Source organism: Miniopterus natalensis, chromosome 3 (assembly GCF_054644295.1).
Source record: "Miniopterus natalensis isolate mMinNat1 chromosome 3, mMinNat1.hap1, whole genome shotgun sequence".
Lineage (NCBI taxonomy): Eukaryota > Metazoa > Chordata > Mammalia > Chiroptera > Miniopteridae > Miniopterus > Miniopterus natalensis.
Genome location: NC_142083.1, coordinates 37,906,212 through 37,929,412, shown reverse-complemented (window position 1 = coordinate 37,929,412; position 23,201 = coordinate 37,906,212). Strand labels below are relative to the sequence as shown.

The 23,201-nt window shown below is 37.3% G+C and overlaps 1 protein-coding gene and 1 long non-coding RNA gene across 2 annotated transcripts in view; one reads left to right on the top strand and one right to left on the bottom strand.

Moving 5' to 3' along the window:
* Nucleotides 1–1,058: 1,058 nt before the first annotated feature.
* On the bottom strand, nucleotides 1,059–3,016 carry LOC107531207 (uncharacterized). Its single transcript, XR_001602606.2, has 2 exons — nucleotides 2,818–3,016; nucleotides 1,059–1,419 (listed from the first exon to the last, which is right to left on the bottom strand). It is a non-coding gene; the product is annotated as an uncharacterized LOC107531207 (long non-coding RNA).
* Nucleotides 3,017–3,450: 434 nt separating this feature from the next.
* The window catches only part of ANKRD31 (ankyrin repeat domain 31), a 91,029-nt gene continuing 71,278 nt past the window's right edge, over nucleotides 3,451–23,201 (top strand). The window contains exons 1-5 of the mRNA XM_087815192.1: nucleotides 3,451–3,554; nucleotides 9,340–9,413; nucleotides 12,736–12,845; nucleotides 13,756–13,796; nucleotides 18,015–18,091. Coding sequence (XP_087671318.1) covers nucleotides 3,451–3,554; nucleotides 9,340–9,413; nucleotides 12,736–12,845; nucleotides 13,756–13,796; nucleotides 18,015–18,091 — 406 coding nt within the window. The remainder of the gene's footprint in view (nucleotides 3,555–9,339; nucleotides 9,414–12,735; nucleotides 12,846–13,755; nucleotides 13,797–18,014; nucleotides 18,092–23,201) is intronic.

The following is a 23,201-nucleotide window of genomic DNA, read 5'->3' as shown; positions in this document are numbered from 1 at the left end:
AACAGAATATTCATCAGCTTTCCAGGTGTGCTTTTTCAGGGTCCTGGTCTCCACTGATTGGTCAGTGCCAGGGCAGAGTGTTGTTAGTCAATGAGTCAATGTATCTGGTCCTGAGTTAGCCACAGGCCCACTTCTCTGGTTTCACTGCCTCTCTGGGCCTGGAGCTGAAACACAACTGAGGCCTAGATATTATCTTTTTTGTTGTTGTTCAGAATATTACAGATGTCCCTTTTTCTCCCCATTGACCCATTCTACCCTACCCCACCCGAGCCCCCTCCCTGGTCCCTCACCACACCATTGTCCGTGTCCTTGCGTTATGCATATAAATTCTTTGGTTAATCTCTCCCCCTCCACCCACCTGCCCCCCTCCATCCCTCTGAGATTTGTCAGCCTGATCCATGCTTCCATGTCATTGAATCATTTCTGTTCATCAGTTTATTAAATTCTTCAGATTCCACGTGTAAGTGAGATCATGTGGTACTTGTCTTTCTCTGATTGGCTTATTTCACTTAGCATAATACTCTCCAGGCTCATCCATACTGTCCCAAAGGATACAAGGATCCTTCTTCTTTACAGCTGCATAGTATTCCATGGTGTAAATGTCCCACATCGTTTTTATCCACTCATCTACTGATGGGCTATACAGTAATGAGAAAGAATGAGCTACAACTACATGCAACGATATGGGTAAATTTCACAAACATAATTTTGAACCCAAAATAGCCAACACAAAATAGTAAATACTGTATGATTCAGCTTATGTGAAATTTCAAAGCAGGCAAACAAATATATGCTGTTAGAAGTCATGATAGTGCTTTTATGAAAGTTGGAGAGGGACTAGAGTGTGGGAAGGGGCTTCAAGGTGCTGGTAAAGTTCCATTTCTTAAATTGGTTTCAAAGATGTCATTTTGTGAAACTCTACATCTGTGATTTGTGCGCCCCAGACCCCAGGCCGAATTAAATGCCTCCCATTTAACATACCACATTGTAATAATGGATTTACTTGTCTGTCACTGAACTCAGACAGAGACAAGGAACTGAGACCAAGACAAGAGGTACTATTTGTACCAGCTCTGACTAGTTTATATGAAATGTAGAGTTAATAACAGAAGAGAGGGAGCACTAATTACCCAGGATTGTAAACAAAGACTACATTCAATAGTTTTTACTACTCAACCAATAATTGATGGTTGGGTTACTCAAGACTTCTTTTTTAGCTGTAAATCTAAACAATAGCAATTTCAAAACCAAGATATTAAGGAAACACACACATTTTTTTTAAACAAAAGATAAACAATGTTATCCAAAAGTAATAGAGAGCTTTGAGCTAAGTCCAATTTATCTTTTTTTTTATTCTGTGTGGACCAATACCGTATCTTCTTACGTACTCCTAAATTCCATCCAGGTGTACTTCCTCATCTGCCAATTTTAAAAGAAAAATACATGATTCTTTGGGGTTGCATATATTTCCCATAATGGGCTTATAGTGTAAATTTTGATTATCTAACATTTTGTAAACATCCATCAAGGCTATACTTTTCCTGCCATGTTGGAGGGGACAGCTACAATGCCTTCCAAAGAACCAGAGAGGAACCCTCCATAATGATGCAGGGTAGAGGTGAGGGGAGGCCAAGTTCTATTAGATTTCCAAACAGTTTAAGAGCAGCAACAGTGAGATTTGTGTAGGTTGTGTTTTTGTTTTGTAATATTTATCTGTTTTGGAAAAATCTTTTTATGCAAGCTGACAGGTGACTGTTTCTTAATGACTTTACTGTTACATAAGAGTAAATTAAAAAAAAATATTTTTATTGATTTTAGAGAGAGAGGAAGGGGGAGAGAGAGAAAGAAAAACATTGATGATGAGAGAGAGTCATTGATCGGCTGCCTCCTGCTCTTCCCGCAATTGGGGAACAAGCCCGCAACCGGGGCACGTGCCCTGACCTGGAATCCAACAGTGACCTCCAGTTTCATTGTCTGACACTCAACCACTGAGCCACACTGGCTGGGCTATATAATATTTTAATTAATAGAGCTTTAAAATACATTTTGATATCTGATAGGACAAGTCCTCCCTTTCCTTAACCTATATTTGCTGCTTACCACCTTACTGTCTCAAGAATTCCTCAATAATGTCTCTACTTCCTTAAGTAATATTCCCCCAAATAAACTTTTAAAGTGTTCCACCAAGTCTCCTATAAGTATTTTAAAATACATTTTCCCAAAAGACCCTTCATTTTCTCAAAAACTTAGACATTTTTTAGGAAAAAAATATGATCTGAATAGTAAAATAATAAAAATAGTGATAAAGCCACTCCATGTAATGGAAATAGCAGTGAACTGGGGAGTCAGAAAGCCCCAGTTCCATCCATTTGCTCACAAATCTTTGAAGACCCAATATGTGCTAGACACTGGGGATTCCAAGGTGCATATACAGAAGGGGTCTGTCATATTCTCAATCTTCCTCTCCTTCCTTAGGAAGTCCACTTGGCTTTATTTTGAATTAGTTACATTTAAAGAGATTGAAGTATATCAACTATATAAAAACGTACTGGCTACCATTGCAGGTTGCACCACTGCTGTTCTAAAAATTAATGGAAAGAGAAAGCCTTTCTCTTGCCTTTCCTACACAATCTGTATTACAGGGAAACCAGAGAGCTGGAGGTTGAAATACAAATACAGTATACATCAGTTAGGTTAGCTGGTGATCTGAAACTTCTGATAAATGTTTGTCTGGCCTACCTGGGGGGACACGTGGGGAGGGCATGTCAAAGGCATTAAGGGGAAAGAAAGGCAGCATTTGGTGGACTGCAGAAGCACCTGCGTCTAAGGTAGCGTTCCGGCTTCAGAGCGGCGGGCTGAGCACCGGGCCCGGCCGGCAGGAGCTGACGGTCCTTTCGGGGTCCGGTCTCCGAGCACCAGGTGGCCTGCAGGCGACGCGTTCCCGGACTCCCTCCCCGCCAGCGGCATTACCCATGCTCGGCCTGCGGTCCGTCGGCTGCTCCGCCGCTTCTCCCGTCCTCGCCGCCGCAACCTCAGTCCCCACCCCGCCCAGGGGACGCGACAGAACCCGAAAGCAGCGCGGCAGCGGGCCCGGTGCCGCACAGCCCGCGAGGCCCGGGCGGCCGCGCGCCACCGCCACTTCCGGCCCCGGGAGCCCGAGACCGGGGCCGACCGCTAGCTGCGCGCGGCTCTGACGTGCGGCGCGCGGCTCCCCCTGCCGGCGGCGTGCGGCGTGCGGCGTGCGGCGCGCGGCGCGACAGCCAGGAGGCACCGCCGCCCCCACGACGACGCTCTTGCCCCTCCGCCTGTCGCCTCAGCACGCCCGGCTGCAGCGACGAATTTTACTTTTAACTCGCCTTTTAAAGAGGCGCTTAGTGTCTTTTTTTTTTTTTTGCGGGAAGGGGAGCGTTGGTGAGGGAGGGTAGAAAGGACTCCGAGTTCGCGGCCAAGATGGAGAAAGGCGCGCAGGCCGCAGACTGGGACAGCGATGAGACGGTGATAGAGGGGTCCGTGACGGAGAGCGACCTGGAAGAAGAGGAGCTGCCCTGGAGGAGGTGACCACCGGCAGCGCGGGCGCTGGGGAAGTGGGCACAGGCGCCGGGGCGCCCTGAGAGAGTAGAAATTGTTACCGGGCGAACGTAGGTAGGCCCTGGGGGGCAGCCAGGCTGAGCTAAGAGCTCGTAAGCAAACGAGGCCACAGCCCCCCAACGTAGGGCAAAATGAGCGTTATAGTAGCTGGCTTTATGGCATTAAAAAAAGCCTTAACTCATCCTGGGGCCCTAAGGCCTTTTGCACAGGCAAAAATGTCCTAGGGCGAAACAGCTCCAATGCATTTTGTCTCAGGCAGCTCGTAGCTCAGGTCTAGGAGACGGTTAACATAATTTCCGGAGAAGAATGTGTGATGGAGGAACTGGGTACCACCAAACTGGAAGCGGATGATTTTATAAGAATCAAAAAACGTCGGTAGTTTCCTGGCCCGCGTGGCTCAGTGGTTGAGCATTGACCTGGGATCCGGGAGATCCCGGGTTCGGTTCCTGGTCTGGGCACATGCCCGGGTTTAGGGCTTGACCCCAGCAGGGGGCGTGCGGGAGGCAGCCGATCAATGACTCATCATTGATGTTTCTCTCTCTCTCCCACTCTGTGAAATCAATAGACACGTAAAAAAAAATAAAAAAAAAAAGTCGGTAGTTCATCAAAACCTTCCTGAACATACCTCACTTTCAGTGCTAGATTCAGGGAGAAGACAGAAGAGATGAGGCCACTGCCTTTAAGAAATCTCCAGGCCAGGAAAGACACAGAAACATAATTCTTTTTTGTTTTTTAATTTATCTTTTTTGTTAAAAGTATTACAGCCCGGCCGGGCGTGGCTCAGCGGTTGAGCGTTGACCTGGGATCCAGGTGATCAGGGTTCGATTCCCGGTCAGGGCACATGCCCTGGTTGCGGGCTCTATCAATGACTCTGTCATTATTGATGCTTCTCTCTGTCTCTCTCCCTCTCCTTTCCTTTCTCTGAAATCAATAAACATATATTTAAAAAAAAAAAAAAAAGTATTACAGATATCCATTTTCCCCCCCCATTGATCCCGTCCACTGTTCACCTCCACCCGTCCAGGCCTTCACCACACTGTTTGTTGTCTCTTGTCTGTGGATTTTGCATATATGCATGTAAATTCTTAGGTTAATCTCCCCCTCATCCTCCCTGCTTTCCCTCTGAGATTCCTCAGTCTGTTTCATGCCAAATAATTTCTTCTTCTTTTTTAATCCTCATCCAAGGATATTTTTTTATTGCTTTTCAGAGAGAGAGAGAGACAGAGAAACATCAATGTGAAAGAGACACATCAGTTGGTTGCCTCCCGCACGCTTCCGGACCAGGCCGGGATGGAGTCAGCAACCAAGATATATGCCTTTGGCCAAAATTGAACCCGAGACCCTTCAGTGAGGGCTGACTCTCTTACCACTGAGCCAAACCGGCTAGGGCTCAGATAATTTCAATGTAATGTGGACAGTGTGCGTTAGGAGCACAGAGGGTCTTTTATCTCAACCTAGGTGGTCAGCAACGTTAGTTAGGGTTAATTTCTGAGTAGAGACTTGAAGATTGGTTAGGAATTAGCCAGATGAACAGGAATGTTCTAGGCCAAGGGAACTGTATGGGTAAAGGTGTAGCTGTGGGTCATAGCACTGTGCTTTATGTGTTGGAATGTATAGTTAAGTCTTGCTGAAGTGCTAAATGTGGAGGTGGGGAGTGGCGAAAGTTGAGCCTGGAGAGGAAGGTAGGGTGAGGTCTTCTAAGGCCTCATATATCCTGCATGTGTCCAGGTCAGGTGCTTGTGAGGTGCTAATGGAGGAGTAGCATAATCAGATTTTTATTGACTCTAGCATGCCCTAGACTAGGGCTTTTCAAATTTTAATGCCCTTATAAATCACTGTGGAATTCTGTTAAAATGTGGATTCCAATTCAGGAGTTCTCTGGTGGGGTCTGGTATTCTCCATTTCTAGCAAGCTTCCAGGGTCAAAGTTGGTACAATTAGAGAAGGGATTATTCACCTTTTGCAAGAGCTTACTTAGCTTTGGGGTCAAAGTAGTAACAGACTGGGATGATGAGAGCCCAACCAAGAAGAAACAGTGGGAATGGAGGGAAAAGGGCAACTTGAGAAACCTTTGGAAAGTAAATTTGGCAGGAGATGGCAGTTAATTAGACATGGAGGATGATACCCAGGTTTCTGGCTTCTTTATGTATACATACACAGGAATATTTGTTCTTTTGGTGTCCAGGGAACATTTTGACTATGGAATCTTAAAACAACCTTCACAATCAAGATCCAGAACAGTTCCATCACTCCAAAAACATGCCCTTGTGCTTCCCCTTTGTAGTCAAGCCCCCCTCCAATTTAATTCACTATTCCTGTATGTGTAATATTTCATCTTTTTTGTCTGCTTTCTTTTCCCCCCATATCTTTGGCCTAGTAGTTTAATTATGATGTGTCTGGGCATGATTTTCTTTGTGTTTTTCCTCTTTAGAGTTCACTGTTCTCCTTGAATCTGTAAATTTACGTCTTTCACCAAAGTTGGGAAGTTTTCTTCATATTTTTTTCTGTACCAATTTCTTCTCTTCTGGAACTTTAAATGACATAAACGTTAGACTTTTTGATATTGTCTCCCAGCTGCCTGAAGCTTTATTAATTCTGCAGTCTTTCCTCTGTGTGCATGCATACTTGGTGTCCCCTCTCTTCTAATTAGATTATTAGATACCAGTCATATTAGATTAGGGCCCCACCCTTATAACTTCATTTAACCTTAATTGCCCCCTTTAAGGCCCTGTTTCCAAATGTAGTTACATTATGGATTAAGGACACAATTCAGTATATAACAAATGGGTTCATGTCAAACAACCCATGAGCCACTTTGAAGAGGCTCTCACTAGCTAAAAATAAGACAGTTTGAGCATTGATAAGAACTATAACAGCAGTGGATTTAAGTCTATGAGTTTGTAATGGTCTTTAAAAACTTATTTCAATATTCTGAAAACTGCTAATGAAAGAGAAAGAAGCAGGCATTTATTTTACCTTTCCTATGCACACTACCTAAGTAACCTGGTTGAGTTAAGAGGCTTGATGGAAAGTAATTGTATAGTATTTTTAAAATACTTACATATTTTAAAAAATAAGTACTTCCATTAGTAAATGAAGAAAATGATAAAGTAGAATTTCACCATTTTATATACTCCTAATAACGAATAGACCTAGGCAATGATCATCAACAGTCACTAACACCACAAAATGAGTTACAGCCGTCTTGTTGAGCAAGTGCATCTGTTGCCTATCACCAGGAGTAGAAATCCAGACACTTCTATTCACTGTATCTTGGTATTGGAGTCACTGATGAAAACACAGTGCAGTAAAGCACTGGCTGGAACAACACTTTACTCACATAAAAAAAAAAAAGATTAGCTTTAGTAGTGGGCACTGGTCCTCTCTGGGCAGCCATCTCTCTGCAGCTGACACAGGACCCTTGGCCTGCACACACCCTTCCTGTGTCGCAGAACGAAGAACTTCATTCTCTCCCCACACAAGACAGATACAGTAGTGGGTTTGGCCAGGTGCCCTGTGACACACACTTAAATAGATCAAAGGAATACACATTGAATCGGAAACAGGGAAAGATATTCCCACACAAGGTAAGAGGTCCAGCGCAACCTGAGAGGACTCTTTATCTCTTCGAAAGAAAGTGTTCCTGCCTCAAGGCTGAAAGGCGGTTGAAAGATAGCATGCACGAGACTGCCCTTCCCAACATACACTTTATTATCTCCTGTAGGAAGAACACATATGCTTCCCCAAACTGAGGTTGAGTTAGATCAAACCTCTAGATCTAATAACCAGTTTACAGGAAATATACAGGACAGAGAAACATATTTAATGACATGCAATCAGTAAATCTAAAATGTGGGAAACCCTACAGGAAAAACAACCCAGTTTCTTCAACAAATAAATTGCAAAGGGGTGGAAAAGATTGGGGGTAATTTATAGACTTAAAAAAAGACTTAGGGGACATAGCAACTAAATTTAGTGTGCCCCTTTTTTGGATCCTGATTTGAATAAAACAACTGTAAAAAGAGACAGTTGGGGAAATGTGACTACAATCTGTTTATTAGTTTTCCATTGCTATATAACAACTTACTTCAAAACTTAGCATCTTAAAACAATAAACATTATTATCTTGTAGTTTCCGTGGATCAGGAATCCACGAGTTTCTTAACTAGGTCATCATGCTCAAGGACTCCCAAGGCTGCATTCATCATGTCAAGGCTTCATGAAAAGGATCTGCTTTCTGCAGGATGGTTTTTAAGAATTAGTTCCTCTCTGGCATTTAGTTCATCTCTGACTGTTGACTGCAGGCCTCCCTTACCTTCTTGCCACATAGACTTCTCCACAGGAAGTCTCACAGCATGGTGAGCTGACTTCCCTGAGAGTACAGAGGCAAGAGAATAAGAGAGGGAGACAGGATGCCTCCCAGTGTCTTTTTGTAACCTAATCTCAGAATTAAGATCCCAACATATTAATAGTGGTATAACTAAGAATTTTTACAAGTTTAGATGTAATAAAAATGACAGTTAAGTCTTCATTTTTTATGGCCGAATAATACTCCATTGTATATATGTACCACAACTTTTTTATCCACTCATCTATTGATGGGCACTTGGGCTGCTTTCATATCTTGGCTATTCTAAATACCACTGCAATGAACATAGGTAGGGGTGTATATATTCTTTCAAATTAATGTTTTGGATTTCTTCTGATAAATCCCCAGAAGTAGAATTATTGGATCATAAGGCAGTTCCATTTTAATTTTTCGAGGAAACTCCATACTATTTTCTGTAGTGGTTGCACCAGTCTGCTTTCCTACCAAGAGTACATGAGGGGTTCCCTTTCTCCACATCCTCAACACCTGTTAATTGTTGATAATAGCCGTTCTGACAGGTATGAGGTAATATCTCATTGTGTTTTTAATTTGCATTTCTTTGACAGATAGTGACATTGAGCATCTTTTCATATGTCCATTGGCCATCCATATGTCCTTTTTGGAGAAGTGTCTATTCAGATCCTCTGCCCATTTTTAAAAAATATATATATATATTGATTTCAGAGAGAGGAAAGGAGAGGGGGAGAGAGAGATAGAAACATCAATGATGAAAGAGAGTCATTGATCAGCTGCCTCCTGCACACCTCTGACTGGGGATTGAGCCCGCAACCCGGGCATGTTACCCTGACCGGGAATCGAACCCCGATTGCCTGGATCCTAGGTTGACGCTCAACCGCTGAGCCATGCCTGGCCAGGCTCTGCCCATTTTTTAACTAGATTATTTGTTGTTGCAACAGCATGGATGGAACTAGAGGGAATTATGCTTGGTGAAATAAGAGAAAGACAAACACTGTATGATTTCATTTATATGTGGAATCTAAAGAACAAAGTAAACTAACAAACAAAATTGAAACAGACTTATAGATGCAGATGGGAGGGGGGTTGAGGTGTTGGGTAAAAAAGGTGGTGGGATTAAGAAGTACAAATTGGTAGTTACAGAATAGACACAGGAATGTAAAGTAAAGCATAGGAAATATAGTCAATAATATTGTAATAACTATGTATGGTGCCAGTTGGACACTGGAAATATCAAGGGGAACATTTTGTAAAGTATATGTTTGTCTAACCTCTAAGCTGTACACCTGAAACCAATACAAAATAAAATTGACAGTAAACTGTAGGAAAAAACCCCGACAGTTAAATTGTTAGTCTTTGTTTAGAAAACATTATAATAATCTGTACCTTCTTTTTGGTATTTGAAAGGTTGCTCTTTGATCAAGACACGTCTCTTAGATCTGAGTTCAGTCTCCATCCTGATATAAGTGGAATATGCAAAGGTGAGAAGTAATTCTTTTTACTAAGTAGTCCATTTAATTTCCCAGGTGTTATTCCATTAATGTTTCCTTTTATATTTAGTCTTGTTCTTTAACTTTACACAGAGTTAGTTTCTTTTAGGTGTCTGTAATAGACCCTAAGGTCTATTAAGGTCTGTTACTGAGGACAGCAATGGGGGTTGTAACTTCTGGAAGATGTTTATACAACAGTGTTATGGAAGTGGTACTCAGACAGCTCTTCTTCCCCCTGCCCCCAGATCTCCAGCTTAACTCTAGAAGCTGCCTACCTGCGGAAGCAAATAGTACTTTTTAATAACCAGTCTAATTCTTTTTTTTTTAAATCCTCACCCGAGGGTATTTTTTCCATTGCTTTTCAGAGAGCGTGGAAGGGAAGGGAGAGAGGGGAAAGAGAGAGAGGAGAGAGAAACATCAATGTGAGAGGGACACATTGATTGGTTGCCTCCTGCATGTGCCCTGACGGGTGGGGATCAAACCTGCAACCAAGGTATGTGCCCTTGACTGGGAATTGAGTCCAAGACCCTTCTGTGCTCAGGCCAATGCTCTAACCACTGAACATGCCAGCCAGGGCACCAGTCTGATTCTTTCACACAAAATTAAATTACAGATTTCCTTGATAAATATTTTTTATTTGTTTTTATTTTATTCTATTATTTTTTATTGAGTACACTTGACATATAACATCATATTGTTACAATAATGATTCAATATTTATCTGCAGGGTGTCCCAAAAAATGTTTACATACTTTGAATAATTATAAAGTCAGTGTTTATTAACCTACAGTTCATTTTCAAAATTAAATGAGTTATCAGTTGTTAAAGTGTGTATACATTTTTATGGGACACTCTATATATTGTGAAATGATCACCACTATAAGTCTAGTTAATATAGTCTATTACATTAGTGCAGATAACATTGTCACACAATAAGTCTAGTTATATATCTATTTTTAAAAAGTGGCTTTCACTTACCAGTTCTCCATACTTCCTGAGTCCACTTCTAGATCAATTTAAATGGCATGTAGAAAAGTCTATCACTAATTGTTACTGTTCAAAAAGATCAGTTCTGCTGTAGCTGTTTAAATGGTAGGTTATTTCCTTTTCTTATTTCTTCCTTTGAGTATTTTTCACTTTGGAGGATGTCTGGAAATAGGTGTAGAATAGAAGAAAATTTTCCTAAATACCATGAAGATCTTTTTGGTATAGTTTGCAAAGTCTTTTCGCTATACATTGCCTCACCTGATACCCCAACAGCAAGTTACAGTTTCATCTGGGAGTGGTTTTTCTTACTTGCAATTGGAAAAGACAGTGTGTAATATTGGTCTCCAGGATGTATTTTTTGAAGTGTAAAGTGCCAGTAGGAAAAAGTTAGGGGTCTGTTTTAATATTCCAGCCAAGTTTTTAAATTTTATTTCCTTTTCCAAATGGATAGACCTTTATTATTTTTGCTAATTATTAAAATTATAAAATATTTTTATAGTACATAATTATGTAGAGAATGAAAGGTCCTATCCTCTGTTCTTCCCTATAATTCCACTCCCAACAATTGCCAGCATTTAGTATTTGTATATCCTTTTAGACTTTCATGTGCCAACATAAATATCTCTTTTCATAACTGGTGTTGTACTATGTAGTATATTTCTTGTTATATTTATCTACCTCAACCTTTTAAATTGCTACATATTATTTTGTATGAGTGTACTCTTACTTAATAAATTGATTATATTTTCCATGTTTCTTAGTATTGTAACAAATATGAATATTCTAATGTCTTTGCCTACTTTTTTGATTATTTCCTTTTTAAATTATTTCTTTAGAATAAATAACTAGCTAAAGTTAGATTTGCTTTTAAAGAATATATTCTGATTTTAAAGGGTCTCACATGTGTCAGATCTTGACATATATTGTCTCCTAAAAAAGATGGCTTTTCACCTCTAGATTCAACACAAGACATATTCAGTCTTTACAAAACTGATAAGTAAAAAGTATCTGATTATTTTAATTTGCATTTTAAAGAATATTTAGGCATATTTTAATATTGACCATTCATAGGGTTTTTCTTGGTGTGAATTACCATATATCTCCTAATTATTATTTTATTATTGACTTGTAAGAGCATTTAACATATTAAAGATAACAAAAGTTTGTCATATATATGTTGCAAGTAGTTTTACCCAGTTTCCTAGTTATGTCTTCATGTTATTCAAGATATATTTTGTATTGTAGAAGTTTTAAGTTTTTATATAGTAAAATCTGCTGGGTTTTTTTAGGGTTTATTAGTTTTTTCAAACTTAGAAATAGTTCATCTATCTCAAGACCATAAAGATATTTTCTTTTATCTTTATTTCCATTTATTATATTTATAGCTTTTACAAATAATCTCTTTGGAATATTTTGGCATATGGGAAGATAGTTTTTTAAGCTCATTTTTTCAAATGGTTAACCAATTTTCCCAATATTATTTATTGAATAATTCTTTTTGGTGCCACTGTTTAAAATACCATATTGTTACATATTAAATTCCTAAATATATATGTCTGTTTCCCACTTTTTGTTTTGTTTCATTTATTTTTTTTAAAAAATATGTCTTTATTGATTTCAGAGAGAGAAAGGGAGAAGGGGAGAGAGAGAGAGACATCAATAATGAGTCAGTCATTGATTGGCTGCCTCCTGCACTCCCCATACTGGGAATTGAGCCCACAACCCAGGCATGTGCTCTGACTGGGAATTGAACTGCGATTTCTTGGATCATAGGTCAATGCTCAACTGCAGAGCCACGCTGGCCGAGCTCATTGTGTTTTCATCTTCTAATCTGTAGAGGGTATATTTCCTTTTTTTTACCATTGCTGTTTCAGGTTTTAAAAAAACTAATCATTTCTTTGGATTCTTTTTAGGAACTGGGAAGGGAAGAAAGTTAAAATATGGGCACCATTTGCCATCTTGTAACAGAAACTTGTACTTTTCTTGAATTTATACTAGCATCATGGGTTTTTTAAAAGACCTAAAGTGAAGTTTTTAAAAAAGGAAGTATTCTTTCTAGTGGGATTTAAGTCTACATAATTTTCCATATATAGCCTTTGCACCATTCATCCTGAAAAAAGTAAATATCAACTATTATTCAATGTAGTATATATGTTTCTTCTCAATTAATAAGCTAAAAACCATAATACATAAAAGTGGCAGTTAGGAAATTATAATTTACAAAATGATCTTTAATGACATTTTTTACTATCTTTAAATCCTTGGGTCATTGTCAAAGCAGAGCAATAAAACTGTTATGAATGACTGTGATTATATTTCATTCTAGGCACACGTTCTCCTGAGATTCAATTTAGGTTCAACCTCAGAAAGGATCCACAGGAGCAAATAAGTAAAAAGACGACGATGCCTGTTCTTAGTGGGGATGCAGTCTTACAGGTGTGTAGGTATATTGATTAAATACATACTTATAAAAAATTGGAAATGCTGTTTCAAAGAGTGACAAATTACTAATGATCAATTTTGTTTGTTATTTTGCTTCTTTTTTTCTTTTAGTTTTTTTCTGCTTTTTTTAGCTAGTCATTCTGTTTCTTTGCTGCAAATTTATTGAAAGACAGTTGTTTTAGGAGGAGGTACTAAAATACTTCCTTTTCCCTCTTTCCTTTGTTTTTTTCTCTTTCTGGTAGAGATATGGTAGAGGAACAGAATGTTAAAAGAGATTAAATTAGAATATAATAATTACATTTTCCTCTCCACTATATGTCAGAGGTCATCTTAAACTTGTGAAGAAGGTACTAGCCTGTGTGATAGAATTTGAGGTATGGGCCACTGAAAGGCTTTTCTGTCATCCTGTGTGTGTGAGTGCATGTGTGGAATATGCTTCTGCCTTAAAAAAGAGGTAAATATGGATACATGCTACAGCACTGATAAATCTTGAAGGCATTCTACTAAGTGAAGTAAACCAGTCATAAGAGGACAAATATAGTTTTATTTCTTTTATATGAGCAACTTAGAGTAGTCAGATTCATAGGGACAGAAAGGAGGAGGGTGGCTGCTAAGGGCTGAGAGGGGTGAATGGACAGTCAGGGTTTTGGGCGTGCAGTTTTAGTAGGGGAAGACGAACAAATTCTGGAGATGGGTGGGGGTGAGGCTTGCACGGCATTGTGGATGTATAAAATACCACAGAACCGTACATGGGTAAAATGCTAAATTTTATGTTATATATTTTTTACCACAAAAAAAGATGCTAAGAAACAATAACATGAATTACCTTAAATGTTAAATTTTTAGTGTGTTGCATTGGGTTAGCATTCATCAGTTGGAAAAAACTACTGCTTTTTTTCCCTAGCAACCTCAAGAGGAAATGGAACAAGATCAAACTCTGTTACAGTAAGCATACTAATTTTTGGCTTTATTATATTATAGATTTTTTTTGTCATTTTGCACATCTAAAATGAGTCCTCATTTTCTTAAGAAATTATGTTTTAGAATTATGTTTTTAAATAATTGCCCCTTTAGCAGCATAAATATATATTATTTTACAAATACTCTCAATAAGTTTTATTTTGTAAGAGAGGTTGAATCAGATTAAGTTGATTTTGTTTATTAATATTATTTTAAAAGGGAATTTAAAGCGTAGCATGAAAGAAGAATTTGTAGAGCTTACTGAAATTAGACTTCAAAAACTATTGTACTTGAGGAGACTTTATCCTTTCAGTTCTTTTAAAACGATGATTCTCAAAGTATGGTCTGTGGACACCCTAGGAGTCTTTGAGACTCTTTCCAGAGGGTCTGTGAGGTGGAAATTATTTCCATAACAATACCAGCACATTATTGCCTATTTCATGGTATTGACATTTGCACTTAGAGTGCTGAAGCAAGTGGGTAAAATTCTGGAGCCCTAGGTAGGAATCAGGGCAGTGGCACCAGATAGCACTAGTAGTCATAATGTTTTTCACTGCCATGTACTAGCATTTAAAAAACAAAACAAAAGACCGAGCCAGTTTCACTTAATGCATTTGTTGAAGCAGAAAAATTATTAGTTTTATTAAATCTGATGAAGTGGTAAGTATACTTAAAGTACTTCTATGCATATTGAAGTGTCTTAAGGAGAGCACTTGTTTGAGTTGTAAGCATTGTAAGAAGACTAGCCTCACTTTTTTTTTCTTTAACTTGAAAATATAACTAACAGACAAACTAGCTATTCACACTTGGATATATGGCAGACATTTTCTTGAAAATGAATGAAGTAAGCCAGTCACTTCAAGGAAAATGGCTAATGGTATTTGTTGCCAATGAAAAAATTCAAGCTTTCAAGAGAAAATTAGTTTAGTAAAACTTGTGTCTACCACCTTGACCTTGATAGCTTTCTAATATTAAAGTTTTCTGGTGAGATCAGTGATAGTATTTACAAAGGTGATCTTTTTGATATTTTATAATAAAATGTATGTAAGATTTGCATAACTCACCCTGGGCAGGTGGCGCAGTTGGCTGGAGCGTCATCCCATACACCAAAAAGGTTATGGGTTTGATTCCCAGTCAGAGCACATATGTAGGTTGAGGGTTCAATCCCTGATTGCAGTGTGTTACAGGATGTAACCGATCGATGTTTCTCTCTCACATCAATGTTTCTCTCTCACTCTCCTTTCCTCTCTCTCTAAAAATCAATAAAAACATATCCTTGGGTGATATTAGAAAAAAGGTTTATATAACTCAGTATTTTCTAAAAGACCAATGCATGATGTCACAAAATCAGGCACAGATAAAAGATCTGTTCAAAGTGCAAATATACCAATGAGTTATAATGTAACACAATACAAAAAGCTCATTGATTTTGTTTCAGTTTCTACATTTTCAGAAACCTTTAAGGAAGTTATTGCTTTTAGAATTTTGTTGTGATATCAAAAAGAATATCTACAATTATCCAAAAAGGCTACTAAAATACTTCTTTCTTTTCCAACTGCATTTCTGTGTGAGACCATATTATTGTTACATATGTCAAACAGAATATATGGCAAAATTTTGAAAGCAGCCCTGGTCAGTGTTGCTCAGTGGTTAGAGCATTGGCCCGAGCACTGATGGGTCACAGGTTTGATTCCTGGTCCTGGTCTGGGCTTGTGCAGGAGGCAGCCAATCAATGTGTCTCTCTCACATCAGTGTTTCTCTCTCTCTCTCCCCCTTTCACTCTCTCTAAAAATCAATGGAAAAAATATCCTTGGGTGAGGATTAACAACAATAAAAAAAGATTGAAAGCAGTAGCAAATATGAGATGGCAGCTGTCTTCTATTAAGCCATATATTAAGGAAGATTTTTAAAAATGAAACTGCCACTTTTCTCACTAATTTTTTTTCATTTTTGAAAATATAATTTTTCATAAAATATATTAATGTGTTACTAGGTTATTACTGTTACTTTAAAATTAATGATTATTTAAAATTTTTCTCCATTTTAATTTCTAATATGTAAATATAAATAAATATAAGGCACATAAACAAAAATTCTTTGGTTTCCCAGTAACTTTTAAGAGCGTAAAGGAGTCCAAAATCAAAAAGTTTGAGAATCACTGTTTAAAAAAAACCCTTTTACTGAATGTATCAGCAATATAAGTTCATCTACAGAAATAGAAAAAAGAAAAGACTAAGGAAGACTAGCATAGCATCCATAATCTCACTGCTCAAGAAGAACCATGGTTAACATTTTGTTACATTTTATTTTAGGCTTTCTATATATTTTTGGGTTTGTTCATATTTTCTATAGAATTGGGATCATTCTGCAGATAGTTTTGTATCCTGTTTTTAAATTTTAAGTAACAGTTTATCATAATTATTTTCTCATTAATATTTTTTATAAACATGAATTTTAATGGTCTCAATGTTTTACTGTATAACTTCACTGTCCTATAATTTATTTCATCATTCCTCTACTATCAGATATGTACATTGTTTGCAGTCTTGCCTAATATAAATAATTATTTTTTAATAATTTAGATGAAAGTTTGCTCTATTTTTAGACTTAGGTGTTAAGTTCTCCTTTGTAATTAAGGAGAAAAATTATGTTATTGACTCAAACTATGATTCTATTTTGTTGTAAATCAGCTTGTTCTTCTCAAAGAATCACATTTTAGGGGGAAAATATCAGCATTCAGTTCTATTTGCCTCATGGAAATTATTTTATATGAGCAGTTTTATTTCCATTTTCAAGATAGCATATATTGACTACTTCTGTTTTTAGGCAGGATAGAATGTTCAATGTATTATTCTTTTTTTAAATTATTGATTTTTAGAGAGAGAGCAAAGGAGAGGGAGAGAGAGATGGAAACACTGATCGGCCACCTCCTGCATGCCCCATACTGCGGGACAAGCCCGCAGCCTGGTCTTGTACCCTGACCAGGAATCAAACCAGTGACCTCTTGGTACATTGGTCGACGCTCAACCTCTGAGCCACACCGGCCAGGCTTAATTTATTATTCTTGCTTAGGGTTAAGGTAGATGTGTCTGGTGCATAACAACTGCTCTTAAAACAGCTGAAAATAGAGGCTTTTCTTTTTTTAAAAAAAAAAAATGTTTTTACTGATTTTAGAAAGAGAGGAAAGGAGAAGGACAGAGAAAGAAACATAAATTGGTTGCTTCCCCATATGGTTCGGGACTAAACCTGCAACCTGGGCGTATGCCCTGACCAGGAATCAAATTGGCCACCTTTTGGTGCGTGGGATGACACTCAACCAATTAAGCCACACCAGTCAGGACCAAGGCTTTTTTTTTTTTTTTTTTTTAAAGGAAGAGATCTTGATTGTATTTGTGTAGTAAATTAGACTGGGAAAAAACAATTTAACTGGTTGCTTTTCTTCAATGAACTTTTAATTATCCCAGGGCAGATGATCACAGTTGCAGATTAGGCATGACTTTTACTTCGTTTTCAACCTCTTCCCTTCAGTATTTCCTGTCTTTTCTTTGCCTACTGTGAAATACAACAATAATGAATAATGTCATAATGACTTTCACTTACATCTTAAACTATAATGACAAGCTTTCAGTGTATTTGAGAATTTAGACAGCCAAGCTACACAATTCAGGACCAGTTTTTTTTTCCTGACCCCACCTATTTGACAGACAGTCATCTCCACAGTTACTTTCAGAACTAAATGTAGTTTAACATGTTTATACCCCTGAAGCTCATGCATTACATTTTCAGCTCCCCCCTTCATTTTTGCAACCACTTGAAATATTAATGTTAACAATTCTAAGAATTCTCATCACAAAGATAATTTTTTTTTCTTTTTATTTTATCTATATGAGATTATGGATGTTAGCTCAATCTATTATGGTAATCGTTTCACAATATATGTAAATCAAACCTACATGCTATATGCCTTAAGCTCAAACATTGATATATGTCAGTTATTTCTCAATAAAGTGGAAACAAGAAAACAACAACAAACAAAACAAATTGGTAGTAATTGTAAAAACAATTGGAATAATGTAGCAATAAAAACAACTTAATCCTATTTTGATTAAATGAACAAAAAATTTAAATTATATTTGAATGAAAAAGTGTTTTTTCTTTCCATTTTAAAATTTTTATTTCTTTATTAATTGGTACATGTTTTAGAACCAGAAAAAGTTGTCCAATGTTCATTGTGTCATCTCCCCAAACTGAACTTTCACTGAACCACGAAAGCATTCAAGGTATGTATTAGTTATATAAAGTAAATTAGTCTTAGTCTAAAAATAGAAGGCTTATTAGATATACATTTATTTACAACTGGACTATTCTACTATGCATTGCTACCATACATTTTTATGTAAGAAATCAGTGTTGCTGTTGACATTGTATCATGCTGCATAATGTTGCCCATATGAGGAGCATCTTAAGTGCAATCAATACCTGCTACTCCAAATGCTCTTCTGACTTGTAATTTTGGGATTCAAATTTGAAAACAATGTTTGTTTTCCCTGTTCATATCATTCTCAATATTATGTATTTCATATCTTTCTTGACAGGCAGTCACACAGGCCTTTACCTTGGGTTCAGCTGTATTAGAGGATGACTGTCTTTATCTTTGAGGCATCTCCTAGTAACTCCTCCAGAATGAATGTTATGTATGTTGTGTGACAGTGTAGTAAATATTCTTGGTGGCCAATGAAACCTGGCATTATAATAAAAGGGCATAAGAACATGGTAACTTGAAATTGAAAAAGTTAAATTTTAAAAGCTCTGTCTTCTGCTTTGTTGCTAATACAGCAATAGTAGTACTACTTATGCCCATCACCAATTCTTGCATGCACTCTTAGTGCCTAGATTTTGATCTGTAATATTATTTATTCATATGTTAACAAATATTTTATTAAGCCTACTGTGTACTAGCTATATGGGTGCTGTGAACCTGTAAATGGAATGCTAAATTGACCACAAATGCTTGGCTGCTGTGTCTCAGTGGCTGAGCATCAGTCTATGATCCAGGAGATCGCAGTTTGATTCCCAGTCAGGGCACATGCCTGGGTTACGGGTTCCACCTCCATTGGGGGGCATGCAGGAGGTGGCCGATCAGTGACTTTCTCATCATTGATGTTGCTGTCTCTCTCCTTTTCCCTCCCTCCCTCTGAAATCAATAAAGACATTTAATAAATAAATAAATAAACAAACAAACCGGGAATCTTTAAGGAATAGCTAATCTGTCTTGGAGCATGAAGATGGGCCTGAAATATTCTACTGTTACTGGAAAGCAAAGATGCTTTTATGGATGTCTAAAAGTGCTAGAAAGACAAAGAACTAGGTTGTTGGTGCTCTCTCTGGCCAAGCTGTGACAAATTAAGTGGGGGAAAAGAAACCAGTAATTTTAGTTCATGGAAGTAAGTTTGTGAAAAAACCAGGAGTTTATAATGACACTCAAAATTGTTAGTAGTGGCCCTGGTCAGTATGGCTCAGTTGATTAGGTATTGTCCCATGCACTGAAAGGTTGCCAGTTCAATTTCCAGTCAGGGCACATGCCTGGGTTGCAGGCTCGATCCATAGTAGGGCGCATGTAGGAGGGCCGCTGATCACATCAATGTTTCTCTCTCTCTCCCCCTCTCCCTTCCTCCCTCTCTAAAAATCAATAAAAAATATTTTTTAAGTGTTAATAGTGTACCAAAGGTAGTCTCAATGCAAAAAGAAAAGCAGAGTGTTTAAAACTTTTTAATGACTTTAAGAAATAGATACCTGTTAATACGTGTACATTTTATGTTCTCTATTAAATATATATCTGTTTGTAAAGCATAGGATATTTTTGTTTATCACTGTGTAAGTAGAGAAGAAAGAAAACAGAATTGTAATTCAAATAGTCCTGGGATAAGAATTGTACCAAGGAAAGGAAAGACCACACACAGCATCATCAGTCACACATAAAAACATGTAAGAAGTGGGGTCTAATAATGTCCCACGATGGCAGATTAACTTGATATCCAATTAAGGAAACTTTTCTGCACAGATTAGATTCCTCATCTCTTAGGAAAGTAAAGCATTAGATGGCCCTGCTAATCATGATAAGATATTAAAAGAGCAGGCATAAGTTTGCAGCAATGCTAACAATAGATCAGTATATAATAATAATACAAAAGCTTTCGTAACACTGGCCATGTAAAACTTAATGATAGCATTCTTGGGAAAAACATTAGATTATTTAAAAAAGCACCTTTGTGAACTTTAAGGTATTTACTTATTATAAGTGAAGCCAGATAATTGGCTGTTCAGGTTTGAATTGTGTTGGAGGAAGTGGTTCCATGCCCCAAGAAAAAATCAATTAGTCAATAGCCAGATTCTGCCACCTTGGATGGTGCAAGAAGTTATTTGTTTTCTTTTGAACCTGATACAATTTCTGTAACCCTGGGGAGATACCAAAATAAATATGACTTTAATTATAAGAAGGCATAGGAACAGGTGTAGAAGTAACTTTAACGAATTACACCAATGAATTGTTATTTTAGAATTAGGTTAAGAGCAGTAATAAGTTTATAGCCATTGTATTCATGTGTGTTTTGTCTAATAGTTAATATGTTTGAAATGGCAAACATATTAAATTTGTAGTTTAAATTATTTAAGGGAATTTAAATTTGTAATTAATGTTTAAATGTTAAAGAAACTAGTTTTTAGGTGTTAGATATAGAAGTTTAATAAATTGACCATTAAACAAATATAAATACGAATAATAATGGACGTTTTTCTCCAAGTATAAAAGCCTTTATGGTTTTTAAGATGTCTAATCAATAGCAGATAGTCTAATATAATTCAGATTATGCCAGACATACTCTCCAAATATGGTGAAAACCTATTTAGCCTCTTTTACAAGATATAGTTTATAGGTAAACTGAAAAAATCATGAAGCTATCGAGGTTACATCTTAGAGGTTGTATTTCTTTTTTCTGTAAGTATGTCTTGAACAGTTTGAGAGAGAGGTGTCATGGTTGATAGCATGCCTTGGGTGTTCCTTTCTTTCCTTTGGGTTTTGATCATGATAACAAGTGTTAGCAATAGTTAGACAAAAGATCTGTTCTCATTTTTTTCATATTCATTCCCAGAAAAACAGGGGTCCACTATATCCTGCATTTCCCACATTTCAACCTCCTACCCATGTGGCCTTCTGAGAGTCATTAGTGCAGTGTGATGCTATGGGTATTTGTGCACTCTTGCCACCACCAATAGTGCCATAAGGCACTCATTGAACTTCCGAGTCACAAGTATTTTACTGGCTGATTCTTTAAAAGTGCCACGGGCACCAGAATTATAACTTTGTGGTGTTTCTTGCTGTCAGGAAGCTTCTGTGACTTGAAACCCAGAAATAGTCATCCCCTTCCCTCTGGCACTTCGTCGCAGCTCCCTCTTGCCTTGACCCCCTTTCAGAGTGTTCAGAACAGGAAGCTCATTTTGTTATCCTAGACTGTGGGTTAATTTACATATAAGGAAACTGTTAAATTGTTAGCTAGTATAACTGACTCTGTTCTAATACAATTCTGTCTTCTCCCTCCCAGTTGAAAGTAATTTTAATGAAATTGTAACTGACCAAAATAGTTAAATGATCTTTAGTAAATAGGATAACGTTGGCCTTAAAATAGCTTGTTTATAAGTTAAAATTCAGCTCCTCTGAGCATTTTCTTTTCATTTGGCACTTTAGAATTATTTCCTATACATTACATTTTATCTTTTTCAAGTGATAAGTAGAAAATGTACAAAATCTTTTAATAATTTATTAAAGGAGAAACAATTCAAGAAAAATACTTTTTATTATTTGTAAAAGCTGTTTTAAGTAAATTTTGTTGCCAGAAAATGAGAATTATTTCTAAATGTATTTTTAAATATAGAAATCAAATTACTATAACATACTTTATTATATTAACTTATCAAGTTTTAAAAATAGTAACTATTGGCCTAAAAGAAGGATCACTTTTATGTTGAGGTTGTTAGAAACAGTGCAGGAGAAGATGACTGAGGCTCTTTCTTGACAATTCGGAGGCAGAAGAGGATGGCTCTTTCTTTTTTGAACTCTAACCCCTCAAGGATCTGGGCTTACTAAAAACAAAAATCTTGCAAAGATGATTGAAGATGTATCTGTTGTTTTAAAATGTTCCTGTATTGGTATTAACTTTTAGGCAACCAGAGATACAAAATTTTAAACAAGATATAGACAGTGTAATATATCATTATTGCTTGGCACAAAGGACTCTAACGCAAGAGTAAGAAATGATTTATTCTTACGTTTTTCTCATCATTTTGTAAGGGACTGGAATACCGTGATATTAGTCTTCCTAGCTGATTTTCATAGCTTTTCATCATCAAATGGTAAGGGTGAAGCAATAATAATAATAATAATAATAATAATAATAATAATAATAATAATAGGGTTTTGCAGGATATAAAGCTCAGTAAGCATACAAACTAAGTATGCTTATTTTTCCCCCTGAAAAACCTGTCTTGCTTGTGAGGATGCATTCTGAGGCTCAGCAGATAATTACTTGCTTGAACTGTAGGTCTAGATATTTCCTAATCAAAAGAAACCAACGTAATGACTCAAACATAATGCCAGTGATGCCCTGAATTCCTGCCTAAGTATGTCAGAGTGCCAGGGCCTCGATGGTGAAGGGAGGAGACAAGAGGAATGGAGTAGGAGAAGTACCTTTTTTCTCAATCCTCCTTAACTTCCTGTGAATTGCTGTCAGCCAGCTCACCTCAGAGGAGGCAGGCCGGTGAGGAGTCAACGGTGAAGGCAAAGTCACGTTTAGGACAATCTCCTGACTCTTTTTGGCTCCTACATGGGGCATTCCTTTTCATGCATAATGTAACAGCATGAATTTATTTAAATTCTATTACCTATACTGGAGGAGATAATAACACTGAAAAAGTAGATATGATTTTTCTTATGTAGTTACACGTAGAATAATAAGCTCAGCCAAAATAGAAAGGTTGGCTTTCAGCTAAACTAATTCCAAATTATTATAATTTTACTTGGCTTCATGTAAAATATTTTTTAAGAAATAGCAAAATTTATTTTTATAAACTTCATTGCCAACATAATGATACTTTTATATCAAATTTAAAATATAATATTTATAAAACATTTGAAATGTTACATAAATGTCTGAGGGAGTCATTTCAAGTTATATGATTAAGAAATGCCAAGTGAGCCCGGCCGGTGTGACTCAGCGGTTGAGCTTCGACCTAGGATCCAGGTGATCGGGGTTTGATTCCCTGTCAGGACACATGCCCGGGCTGCAGGGCTCAATCAATGACTCTCTCATCATTGATGTTTCTATCTCCCTCTCCCCC